We start from the raw sequence: 21,854 nt of genomic DNA on the forward strand, positions 1-21,854 counted from the left end.
TAAATCTCCACACTAACGTACTGTACTTGCAATAACCCTTATCCCTGAGTGGCTTCCGGGCCTTGATAAGTGGTGATCACTGTGTAAAAAAAAGGTAAGAGAAAGAGAGGACCGCAAGCTAGATCAAGATATTCAATGAGGTGGAAGAAAGGAAACAAGGAATAGATAAGTCGATAATGATATTTGTAGAAAAGTCTAGAAGTAGCATCAACATGTTCCTGTGTGTGTGTGTGTGAGAGAGAGAGAGAGATAGAGAGAGAGAGAGAGAGAGAGAGATTAGAGAGAACAATATAGAGTGAATCCAAACAAATTAACAGAATTATTTCTACATATTATCGAAAAGGAATTTGAAAACAATACTTCATACATGCCCTGATAGTAGATTGAAAAAATCAAGAAGTAGTCCATCACCAAAAATTAATCTTTTTTTCTGACAAACTGTATGGATTAAGGCACTGTCGTTCTACTCCAGATATTTTGCCAATCATATCTAAACTTATATACCATGCACCCGTTAAAGGGGACGAAGCTAGAACTGTAACCCTCGATACACCCAAAGCTTATGACAATGTGTAGATGACAATGGTATATTTGCTGATGATAGAAAGCTCTATATCAGGGGTCGGCAACCTACGGCACGCGTGCCACAGGTGGCACGCCAAGCAATTCTAATGGCACGCCGAGCCTCCAAATCTTTTAAACTTCATACAGCCAAAAGGAAACAGTTCTCCTTGGAATTATGAGGATATCTGCGATCTCTTGCGTACTCTTGCCACCTAAGTGCATGCCCACAACAAGAAAACGCGTTTTATTTTTGTCCGTGCGAACCGTAGGCGTTAGATGCTCCATGCTCGTTCAAAGTATGTTCTGTCAGATACTATAATTTTGAAATGCGTTTTGAATTGAGTCTGGTGACTCAGTCTCACCGACCCAGATGAAATACAACGTAGCGTGAGAGAGTTGCAAATGTAAAATTTAGTCAAAAATCATAATAAAAAAATCTAATAAATATATAAAAAGTAACTTATCAGACGAAAATAAATGACCATTAAGTAAATGAATGATTCCTCTACAAAAATCAACAATAAAAATAATCAAGAATTCATAAATTTGGAAATTAAAGCAATATTTTCAGAGATAGGTTGATAAAATCCGCCCAAAATTTCAACGAATCGCCGGAAGTTTTGTTTACATCAGCAGCAGCGCTGACATTTGAAATCTACGGATGCCTTGAAGTGTATATAAAATTTAACTTGAAATTATAAAAAGTGTATATGTAAACCAAAAAATCTTTTGACTATGATTATCTTAATTAAAATAAAACACTTACCAGTGATAATAACAACACGTGTAACATGGAGTTTATTTGTTTTTGTTTAAATTTATTTTAATATTTATACAAATAAAAAAACAATGCCGGAAAAAAAGTTAAGAAAAGTATATAAATTTTTATTTGTAATTATAAAACTTTTGTTTTTAGCTTTTTATTATTATTTAAGTTTTGTAATGAAACTAAGTATATGCTACCATATTCAAAATATGATAAACCTTATTAGGAAACAAATTATTTTTTGGTAGTCATTTTTTTTTCAATATCTGTCTGGCTGTCTGTCTGTCGTTCGTTTAGCAGAAAGAGAGAGAAAGAGTGAGAAATGATTATAATGTTCTGGAACAATATGTAAAACCCCTCCTTTTTTCACACTAAATGACACTATTTACCATCCCTTGTGAAGAGACGATGACTGGCAATGGGTCATTTTGGGGTTAAAGCTTACCAAAACAAAACAAACTTCCATTTTTGTTATCTCCCTATACTGTAACTCTCTAACTTACCACTTACCCTTTCTTTCACTAAGCTTGTCATAAATCTGTCATCAGCTCTAAGAGAGATTAAAAACACGTGGACTCTATTTGAAAAAAGGAGAATGTTTGTTGTGAGTACTTTAAGCTTTAAATAATGATTATAAATAGAAGGGATAACTTTCAGTTTATATTTTTTTTTTTGTTTTTAAATATTTTTACATGGTTTTTTTTTTTTCGTAACATTTACTAAGTGTTCCGATACAGATAAAATAGCTATTTTAGCAGATCTTCGAAAGAGCAAATTTAATTTTAAGGGAAAGACTAAAGAAACTTTAATTTTTTTAGCATGATAAAAATAAAAAAATTACACAGCTCATAAATCTTTTTTAAAAAATAAAAGAATGTACATATTTTAAACTTTAGCGTTTATTTTCAAAATGAAGGGATAAAGGTTTAAAAAAAAACAACACATTATTTTATTCATTTTTTATGATCTTTAAATAAAGATATAAATTAGAGTGTTCCGAGACGAATTTTTAATAGAAATTCATACTTTCATACTTTTAGACAGAGGGGGGGTAAAAATAAATAAAAGAAGTATGAAAATGAATTTTTCAGAAAATAATTTTATTTCCATTCGAAAGAGCGTAGAATTTTACATAAAATCTGAAAAAATGAAAAGGATTTGATGAATAGAAAAAAAATTATCGATTTTTAAAATCATAGAAAATTTTCAAGAATTTACAAATTTACAAATTGAAATTGAAACTATTACGTGAAAACGCTCACGCGCAGTAAGGAAGCTTTGACTTTTTTGTGATATTTTTTACGATAAAATTAATTATATGAGATTTTATTTTAAAAAGTTTTACTTTTCTTTAAGAAAAATCTTTCCTAAACACAATGAGCTAAAAAAATTTTGAAAATTATTAGTTTTAAACATTTTATTTGCTGTTTGAAATTGAGGGGTGTTAAATTTAGGAAGGGTGCTAGAGTTACAGAATTGTTCAGTGGTCAGAATATGAATACAAGATAAGGTATAATTGCCTTTCAAATTCTTGAAATTGTACTTTTAATTTTCAAGCTCGTAACTGGGATTAGAAGAGATGAGCAATTTCGATCATCTTCATACTAAACAAAATGGTATGATTGGAGGAATACGTGGATGAAATATTTTTTTTAAATTGTGAATGCCACGCACGAATAGGATCCTAGCTCGAGCTAATCAAAACCTTTAGACTTTTTCTGGGACACCCTGTACATAATTTTTCTCCACAATTTTTATTAAAATGTATCCTGGTTCTCCCACAGCAAAGGCAAGAATAATTTGTTTGGTATTTTATATATATCATAATTGATGTTTACGTAATTAGGCCTATTTATATTTTCAGAATACCCCTGCTGTTAGATATGACTGAAAAGAAAAGAAAACTTGATCATCGCCCATTTCAAGACAATTGGACAATAGAATATGGATTTGTGGAACAAAAGGATCGTGCTGTTTGTGCTTTCTGTTGCGAAAGTGTTGTGTGTCGCACATCTAGTGTACAAAGGCACTTTCAAACCAAACATCAATCTAAGTTTAAAACTTCAGAAGAAAAAGGTGAAGCCATCAAAAAAGCTATTTCTGGTTTCAAAAAACAAACTGTTATTTTGAGCCAAGCTGTTGGAATGAAGAGTAAAGCTACTGAATGTAGTTACAAAATAGCCCAGTGTGTGGCTTTAAATGGTAAACCTTTTACAGATGGTGAATACATCAAAGAAGCTTTTTTGAGTGGTGCTGAAGTTTTGTTTCGTGATTTAAAAAATAAGGACATTATACTCTCTCGAATTAGAGAAATACCAGTCTCTGCAAGATCAGTTGAGAGGCGCATATCTGACTTGGCTGAAAATGTGACAACTAAGCAAACAACTGGATTAAAGCAATCCCTTGTATTTAGTGTCGCTCTTGATGAAAGCACCGATGTAAACGATGCGTCTCGCCTAGCAGTGGTTGCAAGATATCTCGAGAATAATCACATTTATGAGGAGTTGTGTTGTTTATTACCCCTTCATGATACAACCAAAGCAGAAGATATTTTGTGTGCATTTACTGGTTATTTTTCTAAACAAGACATTAACTTGAACAAATTATTCTGCGTAACAACCGATGGTGCTGCTGCAATGGTTGGCAAGAAGAAAGGATTTGTAAAACTTCTGGAAAATCATGTTGGACGCAAACTGTTAAGTTTTCATTGTATTATACATCAGGAGGGCTTATGTGCAAAGACCTCGTCTTTGGATTTGGTCTCTGTGATGAAAACTGTTGTTGAGATAATCAACTTTCTTATTTCTCGCTCTTCATTGGTTCACAGGCAATTCAAATCGCTTCTACAAGAAGTTGAGTGTGAATATGGAGATCTTCTGTTATACAACAATGTTCGCTGGCTTAGTCGAGGCAAAGTTTTAGCTAGATTTGTTTGTTGTCTTGAGGCTATTAAGATGTTTCTTGATGAAAAACAGAAACGATTTCCTCAGCTGAATGATGAAAGCTGGTTGTTGAAGTTGATGTTTATGACCGACATAAACACACATTTGAATGAGCTTAATTTGAAATTACAAGGACAGGGACAAACAGTCCTTGATCTTTTCAGCTATTGGAAAGCGTTTACAATGAAACTTGACATTTTTACCCGTGACATCAACATCAAAGCATTTAAGTACTTTCCAAATGTGAAAAATCATGCAAATCAATTCGAAGTGAACACAGATGAGCTTCAGGAGTACGTGAAAGCACTCAAAGCAGAATTCGAAAAACGAAGCCAGGACTTCTACATTCATGGATCCTTATTTTCATATCTGATTAAGCCCGACATGCTTGATTTGACAAATGCCCAACTGGAACTTTTTAGCTGGATGGACATTGATGATTTTGAAATGCAACAGATTGAATTTAGGTCTTCAGAAATATGGACATTAAAATTTGCTGAACTAAGAAAGTCTCTGGAAGATGAAAATTTTGAAAAGTCTGGTGCTATTCTGAACTGTTGGATCTCCCTCCCAAGCTCATTCATCTGTTTGAAGAAAATTGCTTTTGCTCTTCTCTCAGCTTTTGGTTCAACTTATTCTTGTGAGCAAATTTTCTCTCACATGAAAGCAGTGTTGTCTCCACGTCGAAGTCGTCTAACACCTGAACATTCAGAAAACTGTGTTAAGCTCAAAGTTACAAAGTATGTTCCCGACATTGAGGAATTGGCAAAGACCATGCAAGGACAAGGGTCCCATTAATAATAAAAACTTTTCAGAAACAGTTTTTTCACATTATTTATAAACTTTGACATTATTATATATTTTATGAAATAAATATAGAGAACAGGTATATTGACCTTGATCGTTATAAATAATAAATGTTGGCACGCTGAATAATTTGAAACCCTAAGTCGGCACACGCTAAACAAAAGGTTGCCGACCCCTGCTCTATATTATGCACAAGAGAAAAACAGATACGCAGAAATCGAAGGAAATGACGCAATCCTTAAAAAATGACCTCTAGATTATAGTGGAATGAGGCCGTAAATGGGTGGTAACATTTAATGCTAGTAAGACTAAGCTGTTATCTTTTAACAGTTAAAAGTAACTTCTCCAACCACGGACATCCATGATAAATAACACCGAACTTGAGAATTGGTCAAATTTCTGGGCTTAACACTAACAGGGAATATGAACTAGAACAAATACACAAGAGAAATTGCAGAAGGTTTATTCAATAAAGGTTGTTCCCTTCTATCGTGCTAAAAACTACTTACACCTTAGAGTATTATGTACTTGTAAAACACATCATTCGCGTATGCGTATTGTTGCAAATTTGGCTGGTGGAATATTATGATGACTGGGAATTGTTGAACTTGAAGATGGGGGGGGGGTCTCGGACGGAACGTAAAAGAACTCTTGTATCTGTGGGCGATGCTAAACTGTAATGCGTTACACAAATACTCTTATAAAATCTTACTGAACGAGAGGTTGGGTGTATAAGATGTACTACATTCTGTCTCTCTGCAGTTTTCATCGGTTTTCAGATAGAAACCATGTTTGTTAAATTCGTTTAGTTAACCAGCTTATTGCATGTACAAGAAAAGATGAATTGTAAGCAAAGACGGTATTTTATTACAACCCTAAAACGTCTTTTGCGGCACTTTCAGCGGTACCCGGCCCTCCCCCCTTTGGAATGAATTACCACAAGAAGCTTTTTTTCTGATTTTATGACATGAGATATCAGATCTCGCTTAAAACCCTCAGATTAAAACAATGATTTCTCCAAAGGAAAAATTAAGATTACCATGGCAAAGTAAGATAAGAGAATGCATCTGTAAAATATTTTTTTAATTTAAGCAACAAGTAGAAGAACTCTTCTTTTGGCATGCAACAAAAATTGAAGCGTTATATAAACAATCTCGTTTCTCGTGAAATCTCGCTGAACGAGATGTTGAGCGTATAAGATGTGCGGCATTCGATCTCTGTATAACCTTTCTCAATTTTCAAACAGAAAACACGCGTGTTAAATTAGTACACGTTGTAAAGTGGACTTAAAAGTCTACCGAGTCCAACACTACCGCTGAATTTACAACACCGCATGACGACCGGTGTTCCACTTTTTCCCGACCCGTCTCATTGGTCGTTCCTATTCTCTAAATACCCCTCTACGTCAGCAACACCAGTGTTTTGTGGTCATTTGTTGGGAAGTTCTGTATGGTTGTGAATTGGTCCTCGCATTTGTAGAGACAATGGTCTTGGTGGTCGTGTTACTCTAATGCTGGGATCAGACTTGTTGTTTTTTTCCTGATCGAATCTTGGTTATCCACCTCCATATCTGCGTCAGATGTCTCGTCTGGATCCATACATCATCATCTGTCTTTTCCACATGCATGTCACACGGGAATACGTTATCCTCCTTTCTTTTGCCTTTGAGGAGGTGATTTAAGGAGTGGTTGTCTGAGCGAATAATCTGGCGTATCTATTATAGGTTTGATCTTTCGGAGGAACGAATATTGCGTAGTATGATCCTGCCGCTTCCATCCAACCGTACCCGGTATTGTCTATTACCTATGGTCTCGACAACTCTCTCCCTTTTGTCCATCGTCGCATATATGGCTCCTCTTGATTTTGCACCTGAACGGATTCGCCAACTTGAAGCTGCTGGAGTGGACGGCTGTGCATGTTGTACTGTTTTGTCATCGCCTTTCTCTTAATTCTTTAGTTTCTCTACAACTAACTTGAATCCGGTGCTTCTCGCAAATATAGGGAAGTGATCGATTATTGTTCCATCATATAACATTTTAGCTAGTGATAATCCGAGGTCAAGGTGTGGTGTGTGTGTACCTATGAGTCATCATCGTCTGGGCTGCCCACCGTCCTTCTTTGTGACTCTTCTTTTTTAGTGCAACCACCATCCTCGAACACCAGACTGTAGGCGTAACTGATGATGCCTAATGTAATATCTAATTCGTCCTTCAACTTCTTTTTTCAATGATGGGAGACAGGAATGGGAGTGTGTACAGCGGATTGTTTCACTCACGGCATGAACGTTATATCCAATGGTGTCCCTGACATCAATTGTAACGCTTGATGGGAGCAGATATTGAATGCATTTGCTTTGATCTGCTTCCGTAATCATTGTTCCAAACGTTCCCTATTATTTCCAATAGGAGTAAACAGGTTCTTGTGGATTTGTTCGGACCGTTTCTCCTTGGCTACATCCATACGATGCTATTTCATGATTTAAGATTGATATGCCAGCTTTCGATATCTGCTATGGGAAGTCGCGAGGGATTAACTCTAAGTCTTTTAGTGCCGACTCAGATAAGTAAAATTCCGACGTGTTCTCTGTTACGTAAACAACTTGTTTAGTTTCTTTAAGGCCAACTTTATTACGTGTAAAAATTATTCCGTTAATGTGTAGTATGACGTCCGTGATACACACGTATCTTATGGGTAGTTGGTATTAGTACGTCCTTAGTGCATCCCAATATTTCCAGTATTTCAGGGCCACTTGAATATCTTTAAACACTATTATCCGCGACGGCCTGGATGTGGTGTATTCAACAGCAAGGACCCTTGTCTGAGGAGCGTCCAAATTCAGCATGAGACTCCAGTATCAAAGATACTTCGACTTTTCTGAAAGCTGACGGTTCGGGAGGAACTTCTTTTGAATCTGCAAAATATGGTATTGTTGCTAATTTCTGTCTTCGTTAACCAAACGTTTGTCTTTCCCCTCCTCTGCTGCTAAGTATTTTTGACTGATGTAGTGTTGAATAACTCGTTGACTCCGTTGTCAATCTCTCTGGTTTTCGACACACTTTTCGTAAGTGTCCAGCAATTCCGTAATTATGACTACTGAGTTCCCTCGTCGGACAGTTCTTCCGTCCTTAACCCGTTGGGGTGTGATGTACTCCTACACCCGTTACAAAGTTTATTTCGAAAGGTTCTGGGTTCCTCCCTCTCCCGAGGTGGTTTCTTCTCAGACCTCATTGAGCAAAACGTTGAACTCTTATTTAGGCTGATTTGCAAGTGAGGAATCGATGTATCCGTTGTCTAATAACCAGTCTGTGGAATTTCTGTTCCACTGTTGTCAAAATATTGGCTTTGGTATTCTGTACTTGCAAGTCCAGCTATGAGTTGGTCAGCCACCATCTAATCTAAATAGTTTATAGTTAGTCAGCAGCTCTCGTTAGGAGACTGTACAGTAAAATTGCAAAACCTCATTTGGGTCCTAAACTTTGCTAAAAACGGTGCAGGACCCTACACTTTCTTGCCGTTTCGTATTATGGAATCTATGTCTATGCACCGCTTGATGTATGCCTTGTACCATAACGAGTTTTATACGCTAAAAGAGCTGTTCTCTGACTATATTGAGACTTTCGAGATTTACTAGTTCCAAAAAACGTCTGTTTACATCGTTCGAACAAGACGTTCTTAATTCGTTGCGTATTTGCACGGGGTCGCTTAAACTGCACATTTGGTTGTACGCAGTCCATGTGTCGATGAATGACGCCCAGTCCCTGTCGGTGTAACCATCTTCTTGGTGCGTCTGTTTTTTTAGTGTGGAGTCGGTTAAACATATTTTCCTTGTCGGAGGGAAGCTCATTGTTTTTTTTTGCTGTAAATTTATCAACTGCTGAACTCGTTGCAAATAATGTTTGTCGTAGCGTTGTCCTCCCGCCATTACTATTCCAATTTCACTAGAAAAAAAAATACTATAACAATAAATCCTGTAAAATAAAATCCTGTAAAAATAAATCCTGTAAAAATTAAATCCTGTAAAAATTAAATCCTGTAAAAATTAAATCCTGTAAAAATAAAATCCTGTAAAAAAAATCCTGCAAAAATTAAATCCTGTGAAAAAAAAGATCCTATAAAAATTAAATCCTGTAAAAAGTAAATCCTGTAAAAATTAAATCATGTAAAAATAAAATCCTGTAAAAATTAAATCCTGTAAGAATAAATCCTGTGAAAATTAAATCCTGTAAAAATAAATCCTGTAAAAATTAAATCCTGTAAAAATAAATCCTGTAAAAATTAAATCCTGTAAAAATAAATCCTGTAAAAATCAATCATGTAAAAATAAATCATGTAAAATATAATCATGTAAATAAAAATCCTGTAAAAATTAAATCCTGTAAACATAAATCCTGTAAAAATTAGATCCTGTAAAAATAAATCCTGTAAAAATTAAATCCTGTAAAAATAAATCCTGTAAAAATTAAATCCTGAAAAATTAAATCCTGTAAAAATCAATCATGTAAAAATAAATCATGTAAAATATAATCATGTAAATAAAAATCATGCAAAAATTAAATCCTGTAAAAATTAAATCCTGTAAAAACAAATCATGTAAAAATAAATCATGTAAAATTAAATCATGTAAAATTAAATCCTGTAAAAATAAATCATGTAAAAATTAAATCCTGTAAAAATAAATCCTGTAAAAATAAATCCTGTAAAAATAAATCCTGTAAAAATAAATCCTGTAAAAATAAATCCTGTAAAAATACATCCTGTAAAAATAAATCCTGTAAAAATAAATCCTGTAAAAATTAAATCATGTAAAATTAAATCCTGTAAAAATCAATCATGTAAAAATTAAATCCTGTAAAAATAAATCCTGTAAAAATAAATCCTGTAAAAATAAATCATGTAAAAAAAAATCATGTAAAAATAAATCATGTAAAATTAAATCATGTAATATTAAATTCTGTAAAAATAAATCATGTAAAAATTAAATCCTGTAAAAATAAATCCTGTAAAAATAAATCCTGTAAAAATAAATCCTGTAAAAATAAATCCTGTAAAAATAAATCCTGTAAAAATAAATCCTGTAAAAATAAATCCTGTAAAAATACATCCTGTAAAAATAAATCCTGTAAAAATAAATCCTGTAAAAATTAAATCATGTAAAATTAAATCCTGTAAAAATCAATCATGTAAAAATTAAATCCTGTAAAAATAAATCATGTAAAAATAAATCCTGTAAAAATAAATCATGTAAAAATAAATCATGTAAAAATAAATCATGTAAAATTAAATCATGTAAAATTAAATCCTGTAAAAATAAATCATGTTAAAATTAAATCCTGTAAAAATAAATCCTGTAAAAATAAATCCTGTAAAAATAAATCCTGTAAAAATAAATCCTGTAAAAATAAATCCTGTAAAAATAAATCCTGTAAAAATAAATCCTGTAAAAATACATCCTGTAAAAATAAATCCTGTAAAAATAAATCCTGTAAAAATTAAATCATGTAAAATAAAATCCTGTAAAAATCAATCATGTAAAAATTAAATCCTGTAAAAATAAATCATGTAAAAATAAATCCTGTAAAAATAAATCATGTAAAAATAAATCATGTAAAAATAAATCATGTAAAATTTAATCATGTAAAATTAAATCCTGTAAAAATAAATCATGTAAAAATAAATCATGTAAAAATAAATCCTGTAAAAATAAATCATGTAAAAATAAATCATGTAAAAATAAATCATGTAAAATTAAATCATGTAAAATTAAATCCTGTAAAAATAAATCATGTAAAAATTAAATCCTGTAAAAATAAATCCTGTAAAAATAAATCCTGTAAAAATAAATCCTGTAAAAATAAATCCTGTAAAAATAAATCCTGTAAAAATTAATCCTGTAAAAATAAATCCTGTAAAAATAAATCCTGTAAAAATAAATCCTGTAAAAATAAATCCTGTAAAAATACATCCTGTAAAAATAAATCCTGTAAAAATAAATCCTGTAAAAATTAAATCATGTAAAATTAAATCCTGTAAAAATCAATCATGTAAAAATTAAATCCTGTAAAAATAAATCATGTAAAAATAAATCCTGTAAAAATAAATCATATAAAAATAAATCATGTAAAAATAAATCATGTAAAATAAATCATGTAAAATTAAATCATGTAAAATTAAATCCTGTAAAAATAAATCATGTAAAAATTAAATCCTGTAAAAATAAATCCTGTAAAAATAAATCCTGTAAAAATAAATCCTGTAAAAATAAATCCTGTAAAAATAAATCCTGTAAAAATAAATCCTGTAAAAATAAATCCTGTAAAAATAAATCATGTAAAAATAAATCCTGTAAAATTAAATCCTGTAAAAATAAATCCTGTAAAAATAAATCCTGTAAAATTAAATCCTGTAAAAATAAATCCTGTAAAATTAAATCCTGTAAAAATAAATCCTGTAAAAATAAATCATGTAAAAATAAATCCTGTAAAAATAAATCATGTAAAAATACATCCTATAAAAATAAATCCTGTAAAAATAAATCCTGTAAAAATAAATCATGTAAAATTAAATCCTGTAAAAATCAATCATGTAAAAATTAAATCCTGTAAAAATAAATCATGTAAAAATAAATCCTGTAAAAATAAATCATGTAAAAATAAATCCTGTAAAATTAAATCATGTAAAAATAAATCCTGTAAAAATCAATCATGTAAAAATAAATCATGTAAAAATAAATCATGTAAAAATAAATCCTGTAAAAATAAATCATGTAAAAATAAATCATGTAAAATTAAATCATGTAAAATTAAATCCTGTAAAAATAAATCATGTAAAAATTGAATCCTGTAAAAATAAATCATGTAAAATTAAATCCTGTAAAAATAAATCATGTAAAAATAAATCCTGTAAAAATAAATCCTGTAAAATTAAATCCTGTAAAAATAAATCCTGTAAAAATAAATCCTGTAAAAATAAATCCTGTAAAAATAAATCATGTAAAAATTGAATCCTGTAAAAATAAATCCTGTAAAAATAAATCCTGTAAAAATAAATCCTGTAAAAATAAATCATATAAAAATAAATCCTGTAAAAATAAATCCTGTAAAAATAAATCCTGTAAAAATAAATCCTGTAAAAATAAATCCTGTAAAAATAAATCCTGTAAAAATAAATCCTGTAAAAATTAAATCCTGTAAAAATAAATCATGTAAAAATAAATCCTGTAAAAATAAATCCTGTAAAAATTAAATCCTGTATAAATAAATCCTGTAAAAATAAATCATGTAAAAATAAATCATGTAAAAATAAATCCTGTAAAAATAAATCATGTAAAAATTAAATCGTGTAAAAATAAATCATGTAAAAATAAATCATGTAAAAATAAATCCTGTAAAAATTAAATCCTGTAAAAATAAATCCTGTAAAAATAAATCCTGTAAAAATAAATCCTGTAAAAATTAAATCCTGTAAAAATAAATCCTGTAAAAATAAATCATGTAAAAATTAAATCATGTAAAATTAAATCCTGTAAAAATAAATCATGTAAAAATAAATCATGTAAAAATTTAATCCTGTAAAAACAAATCCTGTAAAAGAAAATCATGTAAAATTCAATCATGTAAAAATAAATCATGTAAAAATAAATCCTGTAAAAATAAATCATATAAAAATTAATCATGTAAAAATAAATCATGTAAAATTAAATCCTGTAAAAATAAATCATATAAAAATAAATCCTGTAAAATTAAATCATGTAAAAATAAATCATATAAAAAAAATCATGTAAAAATTAAATCATGTAAAATAAATCCTGTAAAAATAAATCATATAAAAATAAATCATGTAAAAATAAATCCTGTAAAAATAAATCCTGTAAAAATAAATCCTGTAAAAATAAATCCTGTAAAAATAAATCCTGTAAAAATAAATCCTGTAAAAATTAAATCCTGTAAAAATAAATCATGTAAAAATAAATCCTGTAAAAATAAATCCTGTAAAAATTAAATCCTGTAAAAACAAATCCTGTAAAAATAAATCATGTAAAAATAAATCATGTAAAAATAAATCCTGTAAAAATAAATCCTGTAAAAATTAAATCGTGTAAAAATAAATCCTGTAAAAATAAATCATGTAAAAATAAATCCTGTAAAAATTAAATCCTGTAAAAATAAATCCTGTAAAAATAAATCCTGTAAAAATAAATCCTGTAAAAATTAAATCCTGTAAAAATAAATCCTGTAAAAATAAATCATGTAAAAATTAAATCATGTAAAATTAAATCCTGTAAAAATAAATCATGTAAAAATAAATCATGTAAAAATTTAATCCTGTAAAAACAAATCCTGTAAAACAAAATCATGTAAAATTCAATCATGTAAAAATAAATCATGTAAAAATAAATCCTGTAAAAATAAATCATATAAAAATAAATCATGTAAAATTAAATCATGTAAAATTAAATCCTGTAAAAATAAATCATATAAAAATAAATCCTGTAAAATTAAATCATGTAAAAATAAATCATATAAAAAAAAATCATGTAAAAATTAAATCATGTAAAATAAATCCTGTAAAAATAAATCATATAAAAATAAATCCTGTAAAATTAAATCATGTAAAAATATATCCTGTAAAAATTAAATCCTATAAATATAAATCCTGTAAAAATTAAATCCTGTAAAAATTAAATCCTGTAAAAATAAATCCTGTAAAAATTAAATCCTGTAAAAATAAATCATGCAAAATCAAATCATGTAAAAATAAATCATGTAAAATTAAATCATGTAAAAATAAATCCTGTAAAAATCAAATCCTGTAAAAATAAATAATGTAAAAATAAATCCTGTAAAAATTAATCATGTAAAATTAAATCATGTTAAATTAAATCATGTAAAATTAAATCATGTAAAAATAAATCCTGTAAAAATAAATACTGTAAAATTAAATCATGTAATATTAAATCATGTAAAAATAAATCATGTAAAATTAAATCCCGTAAAAATAAATCATGTAAAAATAAATCATGCAAAAATAAATCCTGTAAAAATAAATCCTGTAAAAATACATCCTGTAAAAATAAATCCTGTAAAAATAAATCCTGTAAAAATAAATCATGTAAAAATTAAATCATGTAAAATTAAATCCCGTAAAAATAAATCATGTAAAAATAAATCCTGTAAAAATAAATCATGTAAAAATAAATCATGTAAAATTAAATCCCGTAAAAATAAATCATGTAAAAATAAATCATGTAAAAATAAATCATGTAAAAATAAATCATGTAAAAATAAATCTTGTAAAAATAAATCCTGTAAAAATAAATCATGTAAAATTAAATCATGTAAAAATAAATCATGTAAAAATAAATCATGTAAAAATAAATCATGTAAAAATAAATCATGTAAAAATAAATCCTGTAAAAATAAATCATGTAAAAATAAATCATGTAAAAATAAATCATGTAAAAATAAATCATGTAAAAATAAATCATGTAAAAATAAATCATGTAAAAATAAATCATGTAAAAATAAATCCTGTAAAAATAAATCATGTAAAAATAAATCATGTAAAAATAAATCATGTAAAAATAAATCATGTAAAAATAAATCATGTAAAAATAAATCCTGTAAAAATAAATCATGTAAAAATAAATCATGTAAAAACAAATCCTGTAAAAATAAATCATGTAAAAATAAATCATGTAAAAATAAATCATGTAAAAATAATTCCTGTAAAAATAATTCCTGTAAAAATAAATCATGTAAAAATAAATAATGTAAAAATAAATCATGTAAAATTAAATCATGTAAAAATAAATCATGTAAAATTAAATCATGTAAAATTAAATCATGTAAAATTAAATCCTGTAAAAATCAATCATGTAAAATTAAATCATGTAAAATTAAATCATGTAAAATTAAATCATGTAAAATTAAAACATGAAAATGTAATATATATATATATATATATATATATATATATATATATATATATATATATATATATATATAACTACTTAATTTACTCACAAAATTAATATGCGAAAGTATAAATTTATGTGTAAACTTTAAGTATTTACTCTAAAAGTGATCAATACGTAGGTAGAGCTAGTTAGTAAGTTATAAAATGTATATGGCGATTAAGCTACACTGAATATTCCGCGTTTCATTCACTCTAGGACTCTTCAAGCTGCTGCGCATAATCCTGAAGAGTCCTAGAGTGGATGAAACGCGGAATATTCAGTGTAGCTTAATCGCTCTATATATATATTTTATAACTTACTCTCTCTCGTTCTCTCTCTCTCTCCCTCTCTCTCTCTATATATATATGTATGTATGTATGTATATATATATATATATATATATATATATATATATATATATATATATATATACGGTAGCCGAATGGATTAGGCCCTTGCTAATGAAGCGAGACATGGCTTCTGTTGCTAGGTTCGAATCTATCGACTGGCATTTATCATGAACCCATGTACTGATGATTCCCGAAAGGATGAAACACTAGTGTCTGTAGGTATTTATTATTATAGTAAATAACTATGACAGCCTGTTTCAGAAACCCGTTTCTTATCGTTGAGCACTTTCAGTAGAAATAAAAGTCCGCTAATTAAGCTCGTATACGCAGATAATCATATGATGATTAGATCACTATGACAGACGTTAAAAACATTTAAAAGAATAGATGTTTAAATTTCAATAGTATGTCTCGCGGTTAACGGTAGCCGAATGGATTAAGTCCTTGCTAATGAAGCCAGACATTGCTTCTGTTGATGGGTTCGAATCTATCGACTGGTGTTAATCGTGATACCTTGCACTAATGATTCCCGAAAGGATCAAACACTAGTTTTTATAGGTATTAAATATATATATATATGTGGGTCTTCCATTTTCCGAAAGGATGAAACAGCAGTTTTTGTAGGTATTAAATAATAATAATAATAATAATAATAATAATAATAAAAAATAATAATATATATATATATATGTGTGTGTGTGTGTGTGTGTGCGTGCGTGTGTGTGTGTGTGTGTGTGTGTGTGTATGGGTCGTCCATTTCTGAGGTACAGGGATAAGCTGAAAGACAATCTTAACCACGCAGGCGTGAACCCAAAAACCTTTGAAAAAGATGCCGCGGATAGAAAATTGTGGAGGGAAAAATGTTTTGCGAGCATTAACACATACATTGACACACGGCTATCGAATCAAACAAATCTTCGTAGAGCAAGAGTAGGAACAGCACCTTCCAAGCCTGTATCCTGTGAGTCGTTCGGCTTGGTTTGTGGGAGCAGAGCTGGCCTCGTGTCACACATGCGGCACAGGCATTGAAGGCAGAGTGAAACAGAGCGAGTTTTGGCCCTCATGCATAGAACACGACGGGAGAGTCCATTATATATATATATGGGAGAGGTGTTAGTCTAGCGGCACTGATGAGTTGTGAAACAACGAAACAGGTCTGTATGTCGATGACTAAAAATATATTTTATAAAGCTCCCCTATTTGGTAGAGCACTCTCGTAAATTATCTTACTCGCTACTTAATTTAGCTGAAATAATGCGAAGCTCGCAATTTGTTTACAAACAAAACGTTTGAGCCCTCTACGAGTAGCGGACGGATGTTTATTTAAATACGCATTCCGACAGTTTAATTTCGGCCACCGATTCCGTAGTCAGGGGGTAGGACTGCCGACTGTCATGACGACGGTTCTAGGTTCGATCCTCGGCTTGGGAGAGGTATTAGTCTAGCGACACTGATGAGTTGTGAAACAACGAAACAGGTCTGTATGTCGATGACTAAAAATATATTTTATAAAGCTCCCCTATTTGGTAGAGCACTCTCGTAAATTATCTTACTCGCTACTTAATTTAGCTGAAATAATGCGAAGCTCGCAATTTGTTTACAAACAAAACGCTTGAGCCCTCTACGAGTAGCGGACGGATGTTTATTTAAATACGCATTCCGACAGTTTAATTTCGGCCACCGATTCCGTAGTCAGGGGGTAGGACTGCCGACTGTCATGACGACGGTTCTAGGTTCGATCCTCGGCTTGGAAGAGGTGTTAGTCTAGCGGCACTGATGAGTTGTGAAACAACGAAACAGGTCTGTATGTCGATGACTAAAAATATATTTTATATATATATATATATATATATATATATATATATATATATATAAAGTGTTCGCCCTAAAGAAAACAACACTACAGATTTATTTTAAAACTTTTATATAAAAAACAAATTAAGGCAACTTGACAATGTAGCAGAGCTGAAATCTATTTAATGTAGCCGCCTTTATCCTCAATCACCGCTTCGATACGGGCCGGAACTGGGAGCATATCATAATTTGTATTCATTTGTAACTATATCATAAGGAATATACACTTAAAATATACTATATATCCACTCAAGAAATACGAAGTGGAAAGATAAAATTGAGAAAGAGGACATGATTCCATTTCCGTTTGATGAAACCGGTTTTCATATTTGTTGCAGGTCACCGAATAGCTGACCAGTTGTGTCTCAAAAGCGATAGGAGTCTTCTATCATGTCTTAAAGTGACACAATTTTCAACGAGCTAGTTCGTCACAAGTAACAGGGACGTGCCCAGGGTAATGAAAACAAAATTTCCGGCCACGGTTGTGATTGGTGTTGTTTCAATTGAGGGTCACATCGCGCCACCTCCCATCTTCGAAGTCGACATGAAAGTAAACATCAATGTGTACCTAGATGTGCTGAAGAGTGTGATGATCCTATCGGTGAGGCAGCGGCATTCGGCGTCGGCCCACGAGCCCAAAGACTTGACTTCAGAAGAAATGCAACGACCCTTCTATCACTTATCTGCCTCCTTCTCCGCCATGAACCCACTTTATATGTCGAAAACATCACCACATGACCTCACACAACACCAAAACTAGTCTGCTCGCCGTTATCCACTGAATATTCGCTGAGTATGAGCTCCCGCTGGCGGATGTAGAAAAGGCATGCTCCAAGTTTCTTTAACAGAATAGGTGTCAGCCTTACCACATAATCGTTACCTGAATTGATTTTTTCAATAAAAGTTTTAAAATAAAGCTGTAGTATGTTTAGAGCGACCAATTTATTGTTCCCCCCTGTAGAGGCCACTCGTTTTAACCATCCTTGGTTGCATTGAAAACGACCTCCTATTTATTCGATAATGGAAGAATTACTGGTTGTATTTTTACTTCACTGTTAGGAATTTTCCCCACATCACTAGTTCCTATCTTCTGCGACACTACGTGTTTTCTAGTTCTTTTGGCTGTGACTATGTTACTTTTACAATGACTTCTAGCATTTATATACAAGCGGTATTAGTTACAATTTTATTTTTGGAAAAAGAAATCCAACAGAGTCCTCTATTATAAGGAAAATCCGAAACCAAAACGTTTAGCTTATGATTGACTTTTTCCTTTACCATAATTACTTGGGCTATGAAAACCTGTTTGCTCCAAGGCTAAAAATACAAATATGAACAAGTAGCTATTACATTATGCATACATATTCATACTGTCGTCGCTCGACCTTTGCGTGGCAAATTCTATTTAAAAAAAATTTTTTCACACTTTTGCACCGATTTTCTCCCGCTAAAACACAAAATTTCGCATGGGTTCGAATATCCCATTGTAAGAATATCTTGTGTAGTTTCCGACGTGTAGGAGACGGGGAGTCTCGTCGTGGGCGACGAAGCGTTTCACTGAAGAACCACGGAACACACAGCGAACCAACAAACAATGACAGCCACGGCGCGAAGGTAATTAACAAAGCTCAGCTGACTGCACGAATAGAAACGGAACCCAACGGTCACTAACGGAACCCAACGGTCACTGTACTGATCGCCACGAACGTCAGAACCCGACTGCCTCGCACCTCCAATGGACCGATTTTTATTCCTCAAGATGGCCTAGCTAATTTGCATCCCCGCGAGATCTCGCGCGATCCTGCGAGATTCCGTCTCTAATAAAAGCAGGCAGGCGCCATCTTGGAACTCTTTCTTCCGCTGCCCCGACCACAGGATCAGCCACCACCCCGCACGCCAGGCACACACGAACCCTCTTGCGCCGAGGGCTACGGTAAGTCTCACACTCCCCCCTGGTCTCCAGATCACATACGTGACACGGCGGACGTGGCCGTTTGATTCGAGCACTCCTGCGGAGGGGTATTGCCGGGACTTCCTCATCGGAGCTCTCAGAAGTGGCATCGGAAGCATCAGCATCAGCATTAGAGCTCGCAGTTGAGTCATCAGGTTCGTGGGGCACAGGTTGGATTCATCGCTCATCGTCGGATGACTCGCTCCTTCCACTGCTCGCAGTTGAGTCACCAGGTTCGTGGGGCACGGGTTGGATCCATCGCTCATCGTCGGATGACTCGCTACTTCCACTGCTCGCCGATTGGTCAGCGCTTAGAGCGGGCCGGACATCCCTTACGTGGCGCGGAGTATCATCGACTAGTATGGCCTGTTCACTGATGACGCCGGTGACCCGCCCCCTCCAAAAGCTGCTGGTGCACCGGCCGCCGGGTGGCTTCACCCAGACGGTGTCTCCCACTTGGTACGTCCCCTGAGGTTCTCGTTGGTCGGGTAGACACACTTCAACGTCCTTGACGCGCACGTGGTAGTGATGAATCGCATCAGCGGGCGCACTGCCGCCAGTCACGGCGTCCTTAGGCGTTGTGTTGTATCTGTAAACCGCCTCCGCGATCGTACACTTCTTCCTGGCCGCGATCCTCTTCACGGTTCGGTGGCACCGCTCCGCTATGCCGTTGCCGCTCGGCACATACGCGCATCGGTGTCGAAGGCGGATCCCCCAGTTGTCCATAAAATGCCTGAATTCCCTGCTGCAGAACGCCGTGTCGTTATCCGTGAGGATCTCCTCAGGCGGCCCTCTTTCGTAGAATATGGATTCCAATTCGTGGATGACACTGGTGGAATCCTGCCTCGCTAATTGGCGCCAAATCGCGAACCTCGTTGGCCCGCAGTCTATCAGCGTGAGGAAGTGTTGGCTGCCGTAGTGGGTTATATCCATACGCAACCGACTCCAGGTCGCGTCCACTCCCGCCATCTGGCTGGGGCGGGGTCGATGGACTGGCACGTTTGTGCACTCCCTGACCACTGCTCTTACTGCGCTTTTTGGTATTGATGGTCTAGCCAACTTCACAAAGTAGTAGGTCCGTTGTACTCCGGGGTGCCCACTGTCGTGATGTATCTTCCTGATTTCGTCCTCCTCGACGGAGGCAGCACACAGAGGCAATGGCTTAGCTTCTTTCTTCATAGCCTCATACCATCTCCGTGGTACCCGAGTGAGCTTGTCGGCGAGGTTGTAGTCCGAGGTGACGAGCACTACGTCTACGGACAGGTTGTACTCCGTCACCAGTTTTTTCACAGTCTCCAGCCTCCGTCTTATCAGCATTTCGCTGGCTGCCTTTGTACGTGCCCTGGCCTTGCTCGTGAGTGTGTCAGACACCCAGTGGTGCACGCAAAGTGAGTCAGTGTGCACACGCAGTTTCTTCACTTCCCATTGAAGTGCCAGGTTAATGCCCTTTATTACAGCGTCGAGTTCTGCCAGGTTGATATGGGCAGCATCATTCGCCGGTCGCAGCCAGCAGGCATCCTCAACTACGGCCCCATCTTTCTCCAAAACTACACCGATCGCTAGAGTACTTGCATCCACCCACACGCTCAGTTCGTCTCCCTGCACGCACCAGTCCCCTGTGGCGGGGTCATTCTTTTTCACACTAGCGACGGTCTCCTTTAACATTCGAACCAATAGTTCGTCGGTTATCTCATCGTCCCAGCCTTTGGTGACCGCATTTGCCCTCCTTTTTATGACGCCTGTCGCCGCACGAACCCATCCGCATACTGGAAGGTGACCCACAAGTTTCCCGCACAGGGAGAACACGGCACGTCTTGTGTAAACGTCGGGTACGTCGGGAACTGCGGTTCCACGCCTCCACTTCAGGATCCCTCGCTCCTCTTGAACGCTCAAGCCCAATACGCGGGCGCCATCCTCAAGCCGCTCAGAGTCCTTGCAGTTTAGACCAAACTCGGCAAGTTTGGATCTTACGCGCGAAGATGACACGATATCTTCGTTCACGTATATATCGTCAATATACGCCGATGTTCCCTTTCTGATCCATTCTTCTTGTGACAACACGGCATTGACGACAGCCTTCATTATCTGGGGTGCTACGTTTAGCCCAAATCCGAGTCGCGTAAGACAGTATCTCTTCCCGGAAAACATCACCGTCTGGAAAGGCCACATCGCCTCGCCGATCCGGACCTGCAAGTATGCTTTTCTCAAGTCCAGTAGGGACACATTGGACCCCTGCCGGCGCCACTCTCGCAGCTTGCTGGCACAGACGTCGGCGTCCGCTGTGAACGCATCAACGTGCGCATTCAACTCGCGGTAGTCCATTACCGGCCTCACCTTTGACTTGTTAGGTTGGGCAACTGCCATCAGCGGTATCAGGCCTTTGGGGGGGTCCAAGTTTGTCGTAGGGGTATGGAATCAGCCAACTGTTCTTAATCCATTCACGGAGCTCGCTTTCGTATGCAGGCCTTATCTGGTCGGGCATACGGTACTCTGCCACTTTGTTTTGTAGTTTGGCCGGTTCCTTGTCTTCTGACCACCTCCAAGTGGCGGTCCACGTCTTCTGTTGGTCGTCGCACTCCGCACTGAAGTCCAGCTGGTCGACTCTTAGTGCTGAAACTCTACAACGCCAGCGCGCGTTATGCGCACGCCGCCCAGGGCTTTGATG

General features: G+C 34.1%; 2 protein-coding genes across 2 annotated transcripts in view; both read left to right on the top strand.

Moving 5' to 3' along the window:
- Nucleotides 1-21,854, top strand: part of LOC145284691 (uncharacterized) — a 413,246-nt gene that overhangs the window by 157,186 nt on the left and 234,206 nt on the right. The window lies entirely within an intron of this gene.
- LOC145284962 (general transcription factor II-I repeat domain-containing protein 2-like) lies at nt 626-5,262 on the top strand. Its single transcript, XM_080134065.1, has 2 exons — nt 626-1,934; nt 3,195-5,262. The coding sequence occupies exon 2, from the start codon at nt 3,214-3,216 to the stop codon at nt 5,068-5,070; it is 1,857 nt and encodes a 618-aa protein (XP_079990191.1). The 5' UTR covers nt 626-1,934; nt 3,195-3,213; the 3' UTR covers nt 5,071-5,262.

The sequence above is a fragment of the Euprymna scolopes genome, chromosome 9, assembly GCF_053919585.1.
Source record: "Euprymna scolopes isolate OS-2025 chromosome 9, ASM5391958v1, whole genome shotgun sequence".
Taxonomy (NCBI): domain Eukaryota; kingdom Metazoa; phylum Mollusca; class Cephalopoda; order Sepiida; family Sepiolidae; genus Euprymna; species Euprymna scolopes.

What these genes read in the sequence shown, in the direction of transcription:
- LOC145284962 (XM_080134065.1), top strand. Translation starts at nt 3,214, where the DNA reads ATGACTGAAAAGAAAAGAAAACTTGATCATCGCCCATTTCAAGACAAT.